The 14,524-nt window shown below is 46.4% G+C and overlaps 1 protein-coding gene across 2 annotated transcripts in view; it reads left to right on the top strand.

Annotated features, from left to right (window-relative positions):
* The window catches only part of GAK (cyclin G associated kinase), a 414,917-nt gene that overhangs the window by 183,556 nt on the left and 216,837 nt on the right, over positions 1-14,524 (top strand). For both annotated transcript variants that reach the window (XM_075352640.1, XM_075352641.1), the window contains exons 7-8: positions 3,100-3,189; positions 5,906-6,041. In XM_075352640.1, the coding sequence (XP_075208755.1) occupies positions 3,100-3,189; positions 5,906-6,041 (226 nt within the window). The remainder of the gene's footprint in view (positions 1-3,099; positions 3,190-5,905; positions 6,042-14,524) is intronic.

Raw genomic sequence — 14,524 nt, 5'->3', positions numbered from 1 at the left:
GGTCGCTGTAACGTCACAAAACAGGTGACGTTACAGCGATGTCGTTTGCGATGTTGCAGTGTGTAAACCCAGCTTAAGTCTTTCTGCATTATCTGTGGAGAGGCGTGAGCGACTCAGTGATTGCCCCAGCAGAACTGAAAACAAGCTCTGACATCACACTAGCAGCCTGGCAACCCAGTACCACCAATGCGTTTTAAGGAGAGGTCGGGCCAAGTGTTCAGCTTGGACACCCAATAATTAAAGAGAACTGAAGTGTCAGAAAGGACGCATGTATGGTCAATTATCACCCATGAGGAAATCTGGCTCCATAGCCACATGCTGGGCACTCACAGCTTTCTCTTTGAGATTATGCAGTGAATGTTGCAACAGACACAGCAGTGGGATGGTTAAGCTGATAATAGCCTGATCACCGCTCACGAGCTTAGTGCAGTACTCAAAGTTCTCAAGAACCTCACAAATGTCAGCGATCCACACCCACTCAACAGTTGTGTGGTGGCTGACTTTCAGTCTGATGGGCATGTTGGAGCTGGTATTCAGATGCTGCTCAGTAATCCTCTGAATTTTATAGAATGTTAAGTTCCACCGTGTGGGCAGATCGCACATGAGTCGGTGACTTGGCAAATTAAATCGCTTTTGCAATGCTGTAAGAACAGCAAAAGCGGTAGAGGAATGGTGGAAATGTGCACTAATACGGCGCTCTTTCTCAAGTAGGTACGGCAAGTTTTGGGTAGGCTTTCATAAATTTCTGAACTAGGTTCAGCACTTGAGCAATACATGGCACGTGTACAAGCTTGACGACCTTTAAAGCCGCCACCAGGTTACGCCCATTGTCGCAAACGACCAGGCCGGGTTGGAGGTGCAGCGGGAAGAGCCACTGCTCTTTTATACCTTTCCACAGCTCTGCTGCAGTGTGTGGTTTGTGACATAAACAGATGAGCTTCAGCAAAGTGTGTTGCCGCTTTGCCGATACGCTGTTGCACAGCTCCCAGCTTGGTAGTGATGGGAAGGGTAATTCAGCAGAGGAGGAGGAGGGGAGGCAGGAAGTGGCATATGATGAGGCGGAGACGCTGGTAGACGTTGGGCCCGCTATTCTTGACGTGGGTAGGATGTGTGATGTTATAGTTTTCAAGTTTGTCCCAGCCTCCACCAGGTTCACGCAGTGTGCTGTGACAGATATGTATCGTCCCTTTCCACAACAACTTGTCCACGTGTCTGTTGTTAGGTGGACCTTCCCAGTTACGGCGTTGGTCAGAGCATAGTAGAGATTGTTTAACACGTGCTTGTGTAATGAGGGGATGGCACAACGGGCAAAACAGTGGCGGCTAGGAACACTGTATCATGGCGCAGCCACAGCCTAGAGATCACGGAAACACTGTGTTCCCACAAGCCCAAACGACAACATCTCCACGGCTAGCAATTTGGCAATGTGCGAGTTTAGGTTTTGTGCCTATGGGTGCTTGGCTGGGTATTTACACTTCCTTTCCAAGATCTTGGGCACGGACAACTGAACGCTTCCTGGGACAAGGAAGTGGATGTGGTTGATGTTTGCTGTGTCTGTGCAATTGCACCTTGTGGGCAGGATGTATGAGCACCTGCTCCCTGGACAGCAGATTGTGAAGGACGTAGCACAGGCGACATGGCAGTGGTTTGACCTGCAGACGTAATTTTGATACCCTGGTGTTTGGCCCACCTACTGGGGTGCTTAGCTGGCTGCCATATGGTTCCGCATACTGGTGGTGCTCAGGTTGCCTTTGCCTCTGCTCAACTTGGTATGGCAGATGATACAGATTACAATGTTTTTCTCTGAAGGACTTTCAGAAAAGAAATTCCAGGACTTTATTGATGACAGCAGACAATTCTTAATGGTTGACAGCAAACAGTTCGATGTTTCGGTCAAATTATTGACCTTCATCAAAGGAACTTGCTGTATGTGCGTGAACAAAACCGAGGGGTGAATGAATTGAAAAATGTTGAATCCGGAAGTATACTGGGAAGTGTATTGGAGTTAATGAAATGATGAATTAAGTTGATGAACGCGAAGGCAGAGAAGCTGGGAGCAACGAGGCCAAGTAATGGGTGGGGGCAGCAGCTTGTCTTGTGGTGAATTAGAAGAGAGCCCGAGAAGTAAATGGACACCTGTTACACACCAGCGAGTGACATCGTGTGTAAAGAGTAAAACATGGTATAATTTATGTAGTAACAGGACAATCTCTGTATGGTAATGAGTTATAGATTCAGTTGAGTGATGCCCCCAGGAGTCTAGATGTGAGCTCTAGTCACATGACCGGAAATCTCAATGTAGAGAAAGCAGGAGAAAGACTCGCGGCGTCCACCGCTTGTGTGTGATAGAGAAGGGGAATGCTAAACTTTACAATTTTCTCCAAATTTTCGATATTTTCACAAATGCAAAAAAAAATTATAGTCCTAAATTTACCACTATTATGAAGTACAATATGTCATGAAAAAACAGTCTCAATCACTGGGATCTGTTGAAGTGTTTCAGAGTTATAACGTCATAAAGTGACACTGGCCAGAATAGAAATTTGGCTTGGTCATTAAGATCAAAATTGACTCTGCGCTAAGGGGTTAAATAGGCAGAAGAACACAACAAAGCTTGGCATGTTACCAGTCCATTCCTATGTTGCCTTCACAAATCCAAGTCACAAGTAGAACCTCCTTCCAATCGAAGACATGACATGCATGTTCAGGTAAACCCAGATTTATCTGAGCTGGTATTATAGCCAGTCACATCACTATGACCATTTTATTGGCGCAGAGACAGAGGATTGATTTTTTTGAGCGCACCAAAATCAACATTTGCTGAAAATATTCTAACGCATAGGTAAAAAAAATGTATTCTGTCATAAGCTGTTGTCACTATGCGCCCAAAATGTCCTGCTTCTACATTTTCATCCCAGCTCTTCTCTCTTCCTTCCTATATTAAACATTTTTCCCAAGTGAAGTACCAGAGATTGTACGTGACTTTGCCATCATTACTGATGTCAGATCACCATGCAGTAGGAATGCCGCTAACCACGGGGGCTGCTTATATTAAACTCCTGATTAAATAAACCATATTTAATTTTCATTATTTTTCAGGTAATTAGAAACACAACACCAATGTATAGGACTCCAGAAATTATAGACTTGTACTCAAACTTTCCAATTGGAGAAAAGCAAGACATATGGGTAAATGTTGAAGAAAAAAAAAGTTTACTTCCTTTGTTTGTGCTGTTTATATTGCTACTTGTATTAGCTTCCATTATGATGGTTTAGCACATTTTATCCTATCAGTTTTCGCTTTCTTTTGGAATGATTTTAAGCTTTAAATTTTCCCCATTTCCATGATGTGTGTTGCCATGTGTCAGAGATCTGGCTTCCAGCACCTATTGTGTCTCTACATGAGCCGTGACTGAGAAGGGAGCTAGCTTTCTGGTCAGTTGGTTTAGCTCAGGGGTGGGGAACCTTTTTACTGCCGGGGGCCATTTGGAAATTTCTGCCAACCTTCGGGGGCCGCACAAAATTATCAATGTGAAAATGAACTGGCTATATTTGGTCAAACAGTTATTTAACTCACCCCCACTGTGGTGGCCGGAGCTACTTCTCTTTTGTGCGGCTGTGATATTCGGTGATACTAATCATGTTGCTTCTCACAGTTGCTTTTCCAGGTTTGTCACGGTCTGGAGCACAGGCAACTCTTTGTGATAATAAGATTGGTAGACCATATACATCACACAACAGACAAAGGGATTGGCATATATAAATCACAGGAGACACATACATGACAGAAGGGGCTGTTGGCATATACATCACATAGGAGACACTGGGACTGTGGTATATACATCACATAGGAGACTCTGGGACTGCTGTATATAAATCACATGGGACACCTACATCACAGGAGACACTGGGGGAACATACATCACACTAGGGGCTGGGGACATGTATATGCCCCCAGCCCCCTCGTGTGATGTATATACCCCCAGCCCCCTCCTGTGATGTATATGCCCCCAGCCCCCTCGTGTGATGTATATGCCCCCAGCCCCCTCCTGTGAGATGTATGCCCTCAGCCCCCTCCTGTGAGGTGTATGCCCTCAGCCCCCTCCTGTGAGGTGTATGCCCTCAGCCCCCTCCTGTGAGGTGTATGCCCTCAGCCCCCTCCTGTGAGGTGTATGCCCTCAGCCCCCTCCTGTGAGGTGTATGCTCTCCGCCCCCTCCGATGTGAGGTGTATGCTCTCCGCCCCCTCCGATGTGAGGTGTATGCGCCCAGCATCTCCAATGTGATGTATATATATCACAGGAGAGGTTGGGGCATACACATGACAAGAGGGGCTGGGGAACAGACATTACTAGGTCACTGGGAGACATAAGCATTGCTGTGGGGCACAGACATCACTAAGGCGGCACTGGGGGGGGCACACAGTGATGTCTTTGTGCCCCCCTCTTACTGATGTCTAAGGGGGGGCACACAGACATCACTAAGGGGGGGGCACACAGACATCACTAAGGGGGGGCACACAGAAATCACTAAGAGGAGACTGGGGGGCACAGACATCACTGGGGAGGCTGCACACAGCACTGGGAGCTGCAAACGGGAGAAGGGGCGGGGTGCGGGCGGCACACAAGTGCCGGAGAGCCGGCGGCACAATGCTGGAAGCGGTGAAGATGCTGTGGGACGGAAGCGCAGAGCGCTAAGCCCGCCCACAAAGTAAGTCCTGAGCATGCTGGCACTTGCCAGCGAAAGAGCTCATTGGTGCACGCAAGGAGCGCATGTGGAGATTTAAAGAGCCGGCGGTCGTAGTACGGCCGCCCCCAGGAATCTGCCCGGGGGCCGCAGAAAAAGTGTGTCTTTACATGAGCCGTGACTAAGAAGGTAGTTGACTTGGCTAAGGCTCCTTTCACATTGCGTTTTTCCCTACGTTCAGTGGTCCCATCGGGGCGTCCGTCCGAACCCCCCCCCCCCCCCTTCCTTCCTTGCAAAACGTGTTTCCGACACATTCAGTCTACTACGTTCGGGTGTTCGCCTACAGAAAACGTATATGTGCAAAAATGGTGTAAGACAGAGCACACACTAACTAAGTCTGCTCCATTATAGTCATTGGCCCTGTTGGCACATGCGTCCGAAACATCTTTTGCAGTGGGGAGGGGAGGTTCAGACGGATGCCTCAACTGCACCACTGAACGTAAGTAAAAACGCAATGTGAAAGGAGCCTAATAAACCATGCATTAGAGCCCATTTCATCACGTGCTCACACACATGGAGGATGAGGCTCTCTGAGAGCAGTTAAAGAGGGGATCTGAAGTCAGACATTGGTACCAATTTTAGTATTGGTTTATTAGCAGAAAGACTTGAGGGCCATTCCATTAAGACTGGTGTTATACATGCTAGTGTTCATGAAGGGGTTGTGGTAAGAAGCTCCACGTTTATTAGTAGGTGCATGCCACTTAATGAACTCCAGAAATGTTGTTACAGTTGAACTTGAGTGGCGTTTCTGGCCGAGTCATGTTTCGTTATGTGACGTAACTTATGATAAATTCAGCGGACGCAGTCTCATCCATACACTGCCAACTTTAGCAGAGCTTACTAGGACTGGTGTGTGTGAAAACCACAAAGTGCTACAATTTTGCTCAACCTTGCATTAGACACAATGTGCCTTCTCGAAGTATTTTACACCACAAAGCTGCCATCAACACTTTGCTGAAATAGCCCCTTAATGTCTCATTTCTTTTTGTCAACTATTCAGATTACTTTTTAAGTTCCCAGACAATATTTTTTGCAGTTGGCTTATTGGCCCGTGTTTAACTTTTTTTTTTTTTATATTATTTTTATTTTCTGTTTTCATTACTCTTATGTCACTATTAGCCTAGTTAGACATTCGTTGATCTCTGATCTTTTGTAATTCAGGCTCTTGGCTGTATTCTGTACTTATTGTGCTTCAAGCAACATCCATTTGAAGATGGAGCCAAGCTTCGTATTGTCAATGGGAATTATTCAATACCAGAAGATGATACGAAGTACCTTGTTTTTCATGGCCTTATTAGTAAGTGAGCTAATAAAATCTATATTGTATGTTGTTTAATGTAAAATAATGATGTGCTGACAAATGATCGGAAAGGCCAGAATCTGATGGTGTGGCTTGTCACAAAAAATACTTGTCCGCATGGCTGTGGAGTCGGTAAGCCAAACCTTCGACTCAGACTCCTCAATTTCCCTTGCACCGACTCCGACTCAGACTCCACGACTCCGACTCCCACATATATTGCTTATAGTTAAGTGAAAAATGTATTGTAGTACAATGTGAACATCAGACATTTAATCATTTTTATGATACAATAATCAAGATATTTAGATAGAACATAAAATATATTTATTGGAATACAACTTTAGAACACAAAACTGTAATAAATTGTAAATGTTATACAATATGTAATATACAGTAGATTACATATATATCTTCGTGCATGTATAATATATATATATATATATATATATATATATATATATATATATATATATTTATTTATATTTATTGTGAGATAGTGGGGCCATTGATATATGACGGACGGTACGTATCTCACAGAATGCGTACAGAAACATATTAGAGCCCTACATAGTGGTCAGTCCACTAACCTCCAGGCCGGGTTATGCATGTGGCTCATGGCCACAGTTCTCATTTAAAAGCTCTTTGTAAAGGCCTGGGTGGGGCAGAGTCTGTTTTGCAAGCTGCAGAGCAGGAAGCCAGGGAAAGTTCAGGCCTGTGTGGAACGATTATAAGTCTGTTGACCCTCCTGGAATAGCCGAACGGGGTATCGTAAGACAGTCTCCTACGGCAAGGGGTGCCTGTGTGACGGGGACCCGTATGGACTGTGCATAACCCGTTTGTGTTCTGCATGACTTTACCTGTACAGCGAGGACAATAAAGCTGTTTGGATCGGACTGTTTTGGGTCACTGCCTCTTTGTCGTCCTGGGGGACCCCCACCCCGCTACATTATGGTGGAGAATGCGGGCATGGAGCATTGAGGCATTCCCCACCGCTGCACCACTGGAAGCAGGCCTGACTACCAGTTGAAGTCTGTGACTGCTCTGCATGTCCATAATTAGGCCGGCTACGCTACAGTATAAACTGGCTGATAACATGGAGGAGCTTCTGCGGCAGTTGGTAATAACTCAGCAAAAGCAACAGGAGCAATTGGGTCTGTTCCAGCAGCAGCACCAGGAATCCCAGCGGCAGCATCAGGAATCCCGGCGGCAGCATCAGGAGACCCAGCGACAACAACAAGAGGCGAATGCATTGCTACGGCAGCAGATTGCGGCCCTACGTGAGACACCGGCAGCAACTGACTTAGACCGACGGGTACCCCGGGACAGGGTTCGCTCTGCCCTGCGGAAACTAAGCCTGGAGGATGACGTGGAGGTTTTCCTTACGGTTTTTGAGCGCACAGCGGAGCAGGAAAAACTGCCGGCAGACCAGTGGGCGGAAGTGGTGGCTCCATTCCTGATAGGGGACGCCCAGAAAGCCTACTTTGACCTCAGTCGGGAGGATGCCCTGGACTACAATAAATTGAAAGGTGAGATCCTTGCACGTCTGGGGGGTCAATACCTACGTGAGGGCTCAGCGAGTGTTTTCATGGGCCTATGTGGAGACCTGTCCAGCCAGGTCTCAGGCATATGACTTACTACAACTGGTTAAAAAGTGGTTACAGCCGGAGGTGTTGTCTCCAGCCCAGATGGTGGAAAGGTTGGTGGTCGACTGGTTGGTCCGGACTCTGCCAGTCGCTATACAACGTTGGGTGGGGCAAGGAGACCCGGGTAACCTGGATCAGGTGGTGAGTCTAGTTGAGCGATATACCGCCACACAGGACTTTATACGAGACTCTGCCCCACTGCGTCAGGCTCGGCAGCCACAGGACACTGGCCGAGAGACACGTACGGCGCTGGTGAACAACAAAAAACAAGCCCATATCGAGGGGGCAACCCACACTGAGAGTGGCAAAAAACTAGTCCCCCCAAGAATGGTAACAAAAACTGGTGGGGCCACCGCTATGAAGTGCTGGAGATGTCAAGGGCCAGGCCATATCGCCGCTTATTGCCCTTTGATTACGGAGTCCATGGATTGTGGGTACACACGCCGAATGTCTATGTATACTAATACGGTGTATGCTGCACGCCCTATTCTTGAACCTCCTCTTTGTCATGTGTATGTAAATGGACATCGGGCAGAGGCCCTTTTGGACTCGGGCAGTATAGTGACCCTCGTTCATGGGTCGCTGATTTCAGGGTCGGAGTCCACGGAGAGGGAGGTTGGGATTGTGTGTATACATGGTGAGCTATCCAAATATCCAACAGCAGAGGTATGCCTCTCCACTTCGTGCGGAGACGTGACGCATGTGGTAGGAGTGGTGAAAACTCTACCATACGGGGTAGTGATGGGAAGGGATTTTCCGTTGTTTTGGTACCTGTGGGAGAGAAATAATACTTTTTCCCAGGCAAAAATGAATCTGGGTGCAGAACCCGATGATCCCGAGTCGGGGATACCTGCTGTAGGGATCGCCGATCTTGGGACAGGGGGAGAACCTGACAGGGGCCCCCCTAGAGGTGTTGGCAGGAGAAAGTGTAGAGACCGTAGCGACCCCGGAGCTGGAAACGTCCCGGGAGGTCTTCGGGACGGCACAGCTAAGGGATCCTACCCTCTCCCAGGCGTAGGGGAATGTAAAAGAGGTGAATGGGGTGGCCCAACAAACAGGGGCAGAAGTTGTCTTTCCCCGCATGGCGGTTTATAATGATTTACTCTACCGAATAGACAAAAACAGGGAAGAGATAGAACTGGTCGTGCCACAATCCCATCGTCCGGCAGTGCTTAACATGGCTCACACACACCCCCTCGGGGGGCACTTAGGGGTTACCAAGACACAAGAGCGTATTTTACAGAGGTTCTTTTGGCCGGGAGTGTATGCAGATGTACGGAAATTCTGTGAATCCTGCCCGGACTGCCAGCTAACCTCGCCCATTGCGAGTTTCCGGAGTCCATTGGTGCCTCTTCCAATTATAGAGGAACCTTTTGAACGGATTGCAATGGATCTGGTAGGGCCCCTGGTAAAATCCGCACGCGGTCACCAACACATTTTGGTGGTTGTGGATTACGCCACACGCTATCCAGAGGCCATTCCGCTGCGCCATACCTCCGCTAAGCTTATTGCTTGGGAATTATTTGCCATGTTTTGTCGTCTTGGGCTACCAAAGGAGATCCTTACTGACCAGGGGACCCCGTTTATGTCCAAGGTGACAAAAGAATTATGTAAACTGTTGAAAATAAAGCACCTGCGCACATCGGTGTACCATCCGCAAACCGATGGGCTGGTCGAGCGGTGCAACAAAACCCTTAAGTCCATGCTTAAAAAGTGGTTGCCAAGGACTGGAGGGACTGGGACATGCTGTTGCCCTATCTTATGTTTGCGCTCCGAGAGGTGCCGCAGGCATCCACGGGTTTTTCACCATTCGAGTTGCTTTATGGCAGACACCCTAAAGGCTTGCTGGACGTAGCCAAGGAAACATGGGAACAGGAGCCCACCCCATATAAAAGTGTGATTGAATATGTGGCTTCAATGCAGGACCGCATCGCAGCGGTTTTGCCTATTGTAAAAGAACATTTAACAAGGGCACAAAGGCGCACTTATAACACACGAGCCACCATCAGATCTTTTAATGTAGGGGATCGGGTCTTGGTTTTGGTGCCCACTGCCGAGAGTAAACTGTTGGCCAAATGGCAGGGGCTGTATGAGGTTCGGGAAAAGGTGGGGGAGGTGAACTACCGAATATACCAGCCGGGGAGGAGGAAGCCGGAACAATTGTATCATGTTAACTTGCTTAAAGCCTGGAAAGACCGTGACTGTATGGTTACGGGAGTAACACCGGTGTGTCCCTGTGGGGATCCTGTAGTGCCTCCCATCCTGGGAACCGAAGGGGGGGTACACCTAGGCGACACACTCACTAAACCGCAGCGTCGGAAGTTAGTACAGCAGAACTCGGATGTGTTTTCCAAGTTACCCGGCCTTACTTCGGTTATCCAACATGACATTGTCACCGAGCCTCGGGTAGAGGTGCGTATGAAACCGTACCGGGTGCCCGAGGCCCGAGACAAGCCATTGCAGCAGAGGTGAAACAGATGCTTAACCTAGGGGTGATCGAGGAATCAAAGAGTGACTGGCTAGTCCCATTGTGCTGATTCCAAAACCCGACGGGTCGCTACGTTTCTGAAATGACTTCAGGAGATTGAATGAGGTTTCCAAGTTCGACCTTTACCCTATGCCCCGGGTGGACGAACTTATTGAACGGTTGGGAAAGGCTCAATATTTCACGACGCTTGACCTTACCAAAGGCTATTGGCAGGTGCCGCTGACAGTCAGCCAAGGAAAAAACGGCCTTTATTACACACAGAGGGGCTTTATCATTATGTTGTCTTGCCTTCGGTTTACATGGAGCCCCGGCTACTTTCCAAAGACTGATGGACATAGTGTTGGAACCCCATCAGAAGTACGCATCCGCCTATCTAGATGACATCATCATCTTCAGTACCGATTGGCAGACCCACTTGTCCCAGGTCCAGGCCGTCGTTAACTCCCTGCGGGCGGCAGGATTGACCGCAAACCCAAAAAAATGTGCAATCGGTCAGGAGGAAGCCCGCTATTTGGGGTACGTGATTGGCCGCGGGGTGATCAAACCTCAAGTAAACAAAATAGAGGCCATCCAAAAGTGGCCCAGACCAGTGTCCACTAAACAGGTGAGAGCGTTCCTCGGCATTGTCGGGTATTACCGGCGGTTTATACCGGACTTTGCCGGGAGAACAGCGGCTTTGACCGATCTGTTGAAGGGTAAGAAGGCAGCTATGGTACGCTGGACCCCTCAGGCTGAGGAAGCGTTTCAGTCCATGAAGACTGCCTTGTGTGGTCAACCGGTCCTCATTAGCCCCTGATTTCGGTAACACCTTCCTGGTGCAAACGGATGCCTCCGAGTGTGGGTGTGGGTGCCGTACTCTCGCAAGAGGTGAACGGAACTGAGCATCCGGTTACCTATTTGAGCCGGAAACTTACCCCGGCGGAAAAGAATTATAGCGTAGTGGAGAAGGAGTGCTTGGCTATTAAATGGGCCTTGGAGTCCCTGCGCTATTATTTGCTCGGGCGACAGTTTTGGTTGGTGACGGACCATGCGCCCCTTGTCTGGATGAGAACTGCGAAGGAATGGAATGCCTGGGTCACCTGCTGGTTCCTGTCTCTTCAGAATTTCAGTTTTACGGTGGAACATCGGGCCAGTTTGTCCCAGGGCAAACGGCCTGTTTGGGAGCGTCCGTTCATCCCCCCGGGTTTGAACGGAGGGGGGGAGGGGGGGTGGGTGGGTGGGTATGTGAGATAGTGGGGCCATTGATATGTGACGGACGGTATGTATCTCCCAGAATGCGTACAGAAACATATTAGAGCCCCTACATAGTGGTCAGTCCACTAACCTCCAGGCCGGGTTATGCAGGTGGCTCATGGCCACAGTTCTCATTTAAAAGCTCTTTGTAAAGGCCTAGGTGGGGCAGAGTCTGTTTTGCAAGCTGCAGAGCAGGAAGCCAGGGAAAAGTTCAGGCCTTGTGTGGAATGATTTATAAGTCTGTGGACCCTCCTGGAATAGCCGAACGGGGTATCGTAAGACAGTCTCCTACGGCAAGGGGTGCCTGTGTGACGGGGACCCGTATGGACTGTGCATAATCCGGCTGTGTTCCGGATGAACTTTAACTGTACAGCTAGGACAATAAAGCTGATTGGATCGGACTGTTTTGGGTCACTGCCTCTTTGTCGTCCTGGGGGACCCCCACCCCGCTACATTATATATATATATATATATATATATATATATATATATTACCTCCATTTATGTATAAGGTAGAATTTATTTTTGTTTTTTCACAGTGTGCGGCTGGAAATTTTTTCCTATAACTATACACCCATCCAGCTCTCACCTGTCCACATTGTAAGAGTGCTGCCGGTGCAGTTTGAAGTCAGGTCAGTACCAGCGTGGGAAACCAGCAAGGGAACCCCTGTTTCATTCTGTGTTTTTTTTTTTTTTCTTTTTTCGATATAGCATAGTTTCTCGTATAACAGGGAAAGGTGCTCTGTTTTGCTGGATTTGCACCCCAGCTGCTAGCTCCTTCATTAGCACCTCCTTTTTGTTCACCAGCTGATCTTGTAGGTTTTTAAAACCCAGAGAAGATTCAGTGTAGTGTAGGACCCAGCAAAGGAGGTTGCCGTGAAGGGGCGCTGGGCTGGTATTACAATGGCCATTATAATATTCTAAATGCCTCCATTTATGTATAAGGTAGAATTCATTTTTGGTTTTTCACAGTGTGTTGCTTGAAATTTTTTCCTATAACTACACCATCCAGTTCGCACCTGTCCACATATACATACATATATAAATATATACATATATAAAATATATTTAAAAATATATATATATATATATATATATATATATATATATATATATATATATATATATGTATATATTATACAGTACAGACCAAAAGTTTGGATACACCTTCTCATCTCTAGAACAGCTATTAAGAGGAGACTTTGTGCAGCAGGCCTTCATGGTAAAATAGCTGCTAGGAAACCACTACTAAGAACAGGCAACAAGCAGAAGAGACTTGTTTGGGCTCAAGAATACAAGGAATGGACATTAGACAAGTGGAAATCTGTGCTTTGGTCTCATGAGTCCAAATTTGAGATCTTTGGATCCAACCACTATGTCTTTGTAGAAAAGGTGAACGGATGGACTCTACATACCTGGTTCCAACCGTGAAGCATGGATGAGGAGGTGTGATGGTGTGGGGGTGCTTTTCTGATGACACTGTTAGGGGATTTATTCTAAATTGAAGGCATACAGAACCAGCATGCCTACCACAGCATCTTGCAGCAGCGTGCTATTCCATCCGGTTTGCGTTTAGTTGCACCATCATTTATTTTTCAACAGGATAATGACCCAAACACACCTCCAGGCTATGTAAGGAATATTTGACTAAGAAGGAGAGTGATTGGGTGCTACGCCAGATGATCTGGTCTCCACAGTCACCAGACCTGAACCCAATCGAGATGGTTTGGTGTGAGCTGGACCGCAGAGTGAAGGCAAAAGGGCCAACAAGTGCTAAGCATCTCTGGGAACTCCTTCAAGACTGTTGGAAATCCATTTCCGGTGACTACCTCTTGAAGCTCATCAAGAGAATGGCAAGAGTGTGCAAAATAGTAATGAAAGCAAGAGGTGGCTACTTTGAAGAACTTAGAATATAAGACATATTTTCAGTGTCACACTAAGTATTTCATTCCACATGTTTTAATTCATAGTTTTGATGCCTTCAGTATGAATCAGTATGAATCTACAATTTTCAGAGTCCTGAAAATAAAGAAAACTCTTTGAATGAGAAGGTGTGTTTTATATATATATATATATATATATATATATATATATATATTTTATTACTATTACAGATTTACAATTTATTAAAGTTTTTTGTTCCAAAGTTGTATTCCAATAAATATATTTTATGTTATATCTAAATATCTTGATTATTGTATCATAAAAATGATTAAATGTCTGATGTTCACATTGCACTACAATACATTTTTCACTTAAACATAAGCAATATACTAAATGTTATTATTTAGTATGTTTTTGTTGAAAACTGTTTTTTGCCACTTACATAGTGTATTACATATACATATATGACACTATGTAATACACTATGTAAGTGGCAAAAAAGTTTTCAACAAAAACATACTAAATAACATTTGTGCAGTCTATGAATTTGTTGTAAGAAATAGAATTGCCTCCATCAGATCCTCCTTCATAGATGACCTCAAATCTGACCTAATAATTTTAAGGCTAGAGAACAACCTCTCTACAGTAACTTGGGTTGGAGGCAAAGCCGTAACCACATGGGCAACATCTCTAACAATTTCCGGGTATAAAGGAATTGCCTCATGCACAGTCAATTTTGATGAACTGTTGAATTTTTCTATTTCTTTGAGAGCAAGTGAAAAACTTTACTGAAATCTGGTCAATCTGCTGCTATAGGAGACTGAGTGAAATCTTTTTCCTTGCGGCAACACTTTGCTGCTCCATGTCATCCAAATACTTGTCAAAGTTAAACTCATCTGATGAGGATGAAGATATGGCAGCAGTAGCACTGTCAGACCCCAAGTCCTCTTCCGCCTGGCAGTCCTGTAGCTGCTCATCCTAACTGCCACCTCACTCAAAGCTTCTTTTCCTTTAGTAAGCTGTTGATCATCAAGCAGTATATGATGACTTGGGTCCACATAAACAGCTGCCAGAAGAATTTTATTTTCAATAGCTTTGTCTCTCTCCATTTCATTGAAGCAGAAATGCCATCTGCGATTAAACCTCCTCTTTGGGACAGGCAAAATAGCAAGTTCTTCCACTCCCTTATGAAAATGCCAGGAGTTAAATCCTCAGCTTCTAATTTTTCACGG

The sequence above is a fragment of the Anomaloglossus baeobatrachus genome, chromosome 1, assembly GCF_048569485.1.
Source record: "Anomaloglossus baeobatrachus isolate aAnoBae1 chromosome 1, aAnoBae1.hap1, whole genome shotgun sequence".
Lineage (NCBI taxonomy): Eukaryota > Metazoa > Chordata > Amphibia > Anura > Aromobatidae > Anomaloglossus > Anomaloglossus baeobatrachus.
Note: the sequence above shows the minus strand (reverse complement) of the source record. Positions and strands in the feature narration are given on the sequence as shown.